A 7,528-nucleotide genomic window follows, 5' to 3' on the forward strand; every position below is an offset into this window, starting at 1 on the left:
ACCATGATCAATTTGGACTTACCCCTGCAATCCAAGGATGGTCAACATACTCAAATCAAAAAATGTGATATGCCACATTAACAGAATAAAAAACGAAAACCACAGGATCATCTAAATAAATGCAGAAAAAGCATTTGACAATATTCACGTACTTTCATGACAAAACTCACAACAATCTAGGTACAGAAATGTACTTCAACACAATAAAGGCAATATATGACAAATCAACCGCTACCATCATTCTTAATGGTGAAAAGCTGAAAGCTTTTTCTCTGTGATCAGGAACAAGACTGATCTCATCTCCTCTGTTCAATATAATACTGGAATTTCTAGCCAGAGCAATTATGCAATAAAATGAAATAAAAGGCATTCAAATTGGAAAATAAGTTATATTATTTGCTTGCAATGGCATGATGTTATACATAGTAAATTCTAAAGACTCCACCAAAAAACTATTAGAACTGATTAACAAATTCAATTAAGTCTGAAAATATAAAATTAACATATGAAATTCAGTAATGTTTCTGTATACTACTGAACAGTGTGAAAAAGAAGTCAAGAAAAGAATCCCTTTTACAATTGATACAGAAAACAAAATGCCTAGGAAAAAATTTAATTAAGGAAGTGAAAAATCTGTACACTGAGAACTATAAAACATTAATAAAAGAAATTGAAGACATAAATAAGTGACAAAATATCCTGTGTCAATGGATTGCAAGAATTCACTATTGTTAAGATGTTTATACTACCCAAAGTGATCAACAAATTCAGTGTAATCCCCATCAAAATTCCAATGACATTTTTTAACAGTAATAGAGAACACAATTCTAAAATTCATGTGGAACCACAAAAGATCCCAAATAGCCAAAGCAATCTTGAGCAAAAAGAACAAATCTAAAGGCATCATACTAACTTCAAAATATACTACAAAGCTATAGTAATCACAACAGCACAAAACTGGCATAAAAAACAGACACATAGACCAATAGAAGAGCATGAACAGACCAGAAATAAATCCATGCATTTATTGTCAATTGATTTTTGACAAAGATGCCAGGAACACACAATGAATAAAGGATAGTTTCTTCAATAAATGGTCTTGAGACAACTAGTTGGATATCCACATGTAAAGAATGAAATTAGACCCTCATCTCACACCAGATACAAACATTCACTCCAAATATATTAAAGACTTAAGCATCAGATCCAAAACTATAAAACTACTAGAAGAAAACAGGGGGGAAAGCTCTATGACAATCAAAAGAGTGAAGAGACAACCCACAAAATGGGAGAAAATATGTGCAAACCATATGTCTGATAAGGGATTAACATCCAAAATATATAAGGAACTCATGCAACTCAATAGCAAGGAAACAATCCAATGAAAAAATAGGCAAAGGACCTGAATAGACATTTCTTGAATGAAGACATACAAATGGCCAAAAAGTATATCAAAAAATCTTCAGTATCACTAATCATCAAGGAAACGCAATTTACAACAATAATGAGATTTCACCTTACATCTGTTAGATTGGCTGTTATCAAAAAGACAAAAAATAACAAGTATTGGGGAGTATGTGGAGAAAAGAAATACATAGTTAATGGAAGTATAAATTACTATAGCCATATGGATTTATGAAAAACTTATAAAACTACCATATGCTCCAGCAATCCCACTTCTGGGCATATATCCAAGGGGAGAAAAATCAATCTCTCAAAAAGATATCTGCTCCCCTGTATTCATTGCAGCATTATTCATAATAGCCAAGATACAAAATCAACCTTAGTATCTATCAGTCAATGAAGGGATAAAGAAACTGTGACTATATACACAATAAAACACTACTATTAAGCCTTCAAAATCAAAAGGAAATTTGGTAATTTGTGACAATATGGATGTACCTGGAGGGCATAATATTAAGTAAAAGATGCCAGGCACAGAAAGTAAAATACAACATGACCTCACTTATGTGTGGAATCTAAGAAAGTTGAACTTGTAAAAGTGGAGAGTAGAATTGTGCTTAACATGAGTTGTGGGGAGTTTTGAGGGGGGCTTTGGTAGTAGTTGGTCATAGAATACAAATTTCAGTTAAGAGGAGTAAGTTCAAGAGATCTTTTGTACAACACGGTGACTATAGTTAACACTGTATTATATTCTTGTAAATTGCTAGTATAGATATTGTGTTCTCACCACAAAAAAATGTAAAGTATATGAAGTAACGCATGTTAATTAGCTCAATTTAGCATTCCACACGTGTATACACATTTTAAAACGTTATACACAACATATAAAATTTTTATTTTTCAATAAAAAAAATGCAAAAATAAAATTTATAGGTAAGTATGAGACAAGAGTAAAAACCATCTATATCCTTACCCCGGAGAAATATCACTATTAACATTTTGGTGTACATACACAAATTAATTAAAAAATAAATAAAATTTCAAATCTTGTTTTATTACTTCTCTTTTTACTTATTAATCTATCTTTAGCAACTCTGATATTAAATATTATTATATAATAGTTAAACTGTATGTACATAATTCCATGGTGGGTTCATAATTCATTTAATTTAAAATTATTTTACCATCCACATGGAATTGATATAAATACAGGCAACAGAGAAAGGTATAGAAAAAGTGGCCTTACATGAAGAGATATCAGCTAAAATTCCCCAGAGATCCATATTAAACCAATTTGATGAGAAGAAAAATCACACAACAATTAAGAAGTCAGCCTCTGGAGCCTTACTGTCTGGTTTAAATCTAAACCTACCACTTACATTAAACAAATTACTTGACCCATCTGTTTCTCCATCTCTCAAATTGTACAATGAGGATGATAAAAGTGTCTATCTCAAGGACTACTGTGAGGATTAAATGAGTTAATTATGAGTGCCTAACATATAGTATGTACTCTGTAAATGTTAGCCTTTTTTTTAACCAATGACCTAAAGAAGATAGTAAACTATTAAATATTCAGTTCTACAGGTGACATAAATCAATGAAAGTACACATCAGAATGCAATGAAAACACAAGATCATGGAGATACATCACAAGATACTTTTGTGAGTGTATAGGACAGAAAGCATATAATGTGGAAGGTAACTTTAATGTGTGATGGATAAATTAGAAGATAAAATCGATTTTATTTGTAAGTTGATAGTGTGCAAGCAAATAGTTATAGTCCAGGAAAGAAAACTAGGCTAGCTTTTAAACTGATAAAACCTTTTCAAATATATTCTTATTTAATCGTCCTCATAAACCTGTGAGTTCTATTTGCCACCTTTGAATTTTGGAAGTGTTAAATGATTTAGGTAAGATTACACAGTAAGTGAGTTGATGCTATTGGGACCAGAATTTATAGATTTTAAACACAAATTTTGTGCTGTACTATACTGTCTTTCATTTTATACTCTTGTTATAAGACAAACACTGTGATATTTGAGGAAGTAGGCAAATCTGTATGTTGGACAAAATTTACTTCTGGAGTTGGCAAACTATAGCCAATGGGTCAAATCTGGCCTGCCTCCTGTTTTTGTAAAGTTTTACTGGAACTCATTGGACAAAATTTACTTCTAGAGTTGGCAAACTATAGCCATTGGATCAAATCTGGCCTGCCCCTTGTTTTTGAGAAGTTTTATTGGAACTCAGCCATGCCTATTCATCTATATGTTGTTTATGGTTATTTCCATGTTACAACAGAATTAAGTGGTTACAACAGAGGCCACATAGCCCACGGAGCAAAAACTATTTCTAATCTGGCCCTTTACAGAACAAGTTTGCCAACACCTGATCTACCTGACTGAAAATAAAGTAAAAAACATTCTTCAACTTATGGAACAAAGCACAAAAGCAAGATCTGTGGCTTAAAATGTGTACATGACCACAAATCCTAAAGATGTTCACTACTGTTTGCTCATAACCAAAAAACTGAGATAACAAGGCAGAACAAATAATCAGAAGACTGAGATTACAAGGCAGAACAAATAATCAGAAGACTGAGATTACAAGGCAGAACAAATAAAAATGGAGATATGAGATGTACACAGATAATAAAGCATGATGTTAACAAATATTCCAATTAGAGGGCAGGACAGCTTGAAAACAGCAATACAGTTATTCTGAGAAACAAACTTATTTACACCATTATTTAATCCATGTGAATATTATTAACGACATGACATGATTATTTGGGAACTAAAACTTAGGAGTGAATATAATCTTTGATTTCTATATATTATGTATAAAGTCTCTTTCTCTTCGAGGACAAACATCACTCATTCTTCAGTGGGAACAAAATAGACCCTCCATATGGGCAATGAAGGTCTGTGAGAACACAAAGTGATGCACAGCAGAAAGTCTCTTCTTATGAGGACTGCCTACTGTGGACTTTCAATAGTCACTTGGAAATTCTGTGTTTTAATAAAGCCACTTAAGTAGTTTTTCTAAAACCCATAAATTGACCGAACACTCTCCTTATCGCAATCTTCATTTCCCTGTTCCTGAATGTGTAGATGATTGGATTCAGAAAAGGAGTGAAAATTAGATCAAATATGGCTAGAAATTTATCCAGATGTGTTGGAGGAGAGGGCCATACATAGAAAAAAATCAGTGGACCAAAGAATAAAACCACAACAGTAATATGAGCTGAGAGAGTAGAGAGAGCCTTGGATGAGCCTCCTGAGGAGTGTTTCTGAAGAGTGACCAGAATGAAGATGTAAGAGAGGATGAGCAAGAAGAAAGCACTCAAGGAAATGAACCCACTATTAGCAGTAACCATGAACTCCAGTTTATAGGTATTTGTGCAAGCAAGTTTGATGAGCTGAGGTATGTCACAGTAAAAGCTGTCCAAAACATTAGGGCCACAGAAGGGCAAGTTTACTACAAAAGCCAATTGGACCAATGAGTGAATGAGACCAATGGCCCAGGCAGCCACTAGAATCAAAATGCACATTCTTGGATTCATGATGGTCAGGTAGTGAAGGGGCTTACATATGGCAACATATCTGTCAAAGGCCATGGCTATGAGCAGCACCATCTCAGTGCCCCCAACAGCATGGCTAAAGAAGATCTGAGCTACACAGCCCCCAAAGGAAATGACTTTCTGTTTCCTGAAAATATCACAGATCATCTTGGGTGCCGCAATGGAGCAAAATATCAGATCAGTGATGGAGAGGTTGGCCAGCAAAATATACAAGGGGGAGTGCAAGTAAGGGTCAGAGGTTATGGTGACCACTACAATGAGGTTTGCCATCACACCGGACACATAGAAAAGACAAGAAAAGAAAAAAAGAAAAATCTGAATCTCCCAAGAATTGGAGAGTCCCAGCAACACAAATTCAGACACCACAGAGTGCTTGTCGCTGTTCATTTGATAAGTTCACTCTCATTTACCTAAAGAGAAAAAAAATGAGAAAATTCTAATTAATAGTATTATATTAACAGCCTCTATGAAAAAGTATATAACCATGAAAGTCAAATATTACCTGAGCACCTCATGGATAACAAATGACATTCTTTTGGCCAATACTGCTGCAGTTACATGTGACAGTAACTAAGCTGCCACATGAGCTTGCTAATTTAAGGGACGGTAAAATAGTCTGGTAGATTGGTACCCGTGTTTACCTGAGGAAATCACAAAGAAAGAGCATTTGATGTTAAACTGCTATATCAGTAAAATCAATATTCACCACCTTTTCCCTGGAGGAGTAATAAGTAATGATGTATACTAGACGGACAAAGAGGGCTATTCTGTGACATAGACTTTTAAGATCTTGTGACTCAGATTTCTTTGTTCAAGCCAGAAATTTTCTTTCCCTATTTTACACTTCTCAAAATATTATTTATTCTTTAATATCCAGATCAAATAGCACCTCATTTATCAAGCCTTCCTTAGGACCCACCAATATACCCCAATTTAGTTTCTATACCCATTGGTCACATGTCTATTCCCCTATATGATTATAAACTGCTCAAGGATATAAATCATCACTCCATTAATTTTTTATTTCCATAGTTTGCCCATACAATGTCTTGAAATACTAGGTGATTTTAAAACTTTTTGAATGAATAAATAAATGATTACGCTGAAGTAGTTCTTACCTAATAATTTCTTGTATTATGAGACAGGAACTAAGCACTAGGAATACAGCTAAGAACAAAATAGGTAAAAGTCCCTGTCCTCATAGATTTACATTTTGACAGAAAGAGTCAGACAATCAAATAAATAAATAAAGATATACAGGGTGTCCGATAATAATTTCACTGTGGATAACGAGTAAGCAAGGAAGAAGTATAAGGCACTAAGGGGAGTGCTATTATAAAACAGGATTGACAATAACATTCTTGCTGATGAGTTGACTGAGCAGAAATCTAAGAAGATGAATGAACAAGTCATGAGGGTGTTTGGGGAAAGAGTGTTTCAGGCAGAAATAACAGCAAGAGCAAAAGCTCTAAGGTGTAAACTCATTAGGCATGTGCAAAGAACTACAAGGAGGTCCGAAAGGCTGAGCCTGAGTGTGCAAGGAGGGTAGAGTAGATGAGGTTTGAGAGGTAACAGGTGCACAGATCATGTAGGTCCTTATGAGCCATTGTAAGTACTTTGGTCATTACTCTGAATGAGATAACAAGCAACTAGATTTTGAATAGAGAAACAACAAAATCTAGCTTACATTATCAAACGGTTACTCTGTTGCATTGTGAATATGCTTCAGAGTCTCAAGGATAGAAGCAGAGAGATTGGCTAGAAACACATTTTTTATCACCAGCAGAAATCCAAGAGATAATGTTGGCTTAGATCAGGGTGGTAGAAGTAGAGCCAATGAGGGGTAGTAGATTCTGGAGACATTGAGATGATACAAGGTGAAATTTCCAGGCTATAGATAACCCTGACCTTTTGGAGACTTTAAAACACTGCATCTTATTAGAGAGTTTTCATATAAAAATACACGAGATCTCAAATCTGTAAAAACATAAACAACGCTGGTAAACATATATTTAGTCACCAAATCTAATAAGGACTCTAGAATAAGGAAACATTTGGAGCTTTAAGAAGGGAGTCTGAGGCAAATAAAAGGTGTAATTTCTTCATATCCACAGGTTCTGCATCTTCAGATTTAATCAGCTTCAGATCAGTCATATTTGGGAAAAATAAAGTAAAATGAAAAATAACAAAAAGTAAAAATATGTACCTACTCTGTAACCATAATTTTTTTATTTAAAAAAAAAGAAGAAAACAATACAGTATAACAACTAAATGCATAGCATTTACATTGTATTAGATATTATAAGCAACCTAGAGATTAAAGTATGAAGAAGAATATATTTAGGTTATATGTAAATACTATGCCATTTTATGTGAGGAACTTATGCATCCAAGGATTTTGTTATCCAAGGGTGGGGGCGGGGGAGAGTGGCGGTCCTGGAATAAATTCCCCACAGATACTAAGGGTCAACTATAACCTGTTACAAAGCAAGTAGAAAGCTATGAAACTCAATACCACAAGTAATTATATAGGCTGAAAA

At 34.1% G+C, this 7,528-nt stretch overlaps 1 protein-coding gene across 1 annotated transcript; it reads right to left on the minus strand.

Annotated features, from left to right (window-relative positions):
• Positions 1–2,549: 2,549 nt before the first annotated feature.
• On the minus strand, positions 2,550–7,130 carry LOC101017735 (olfactory receptor 4F15). Its single transcript, XM_021940930.2, has one exon. The coding sequence runs from the start codon at positions 5,373–5,375 to the stop codon at positions 4,437–4,439; it is 939 nt and encodes a 312-aa protein (XP_021796622.2). The 5' UTR covers positions 5,376–7,130; the 3' UTR covers positions 2,550–4,436.
• Between the last annotated feature and the right edge of the window lie 398 nt (positions 7,131–7,528).

Source organism: Papio anubis, chromosome 7 (genome assembly GCF_008728515.1).
Source record: "Papio anubis isolate 15944 chromosome 7, Panubis1.0, whole genome shotgun sequence".
In the NCBI taxonomy this organism is placed as follows: domain Eukaryota; kingdom Metazoa; phylum Chordata; class Mammalia; order Primates; family Cercopithecidae; genus Papio; species Papio anubis.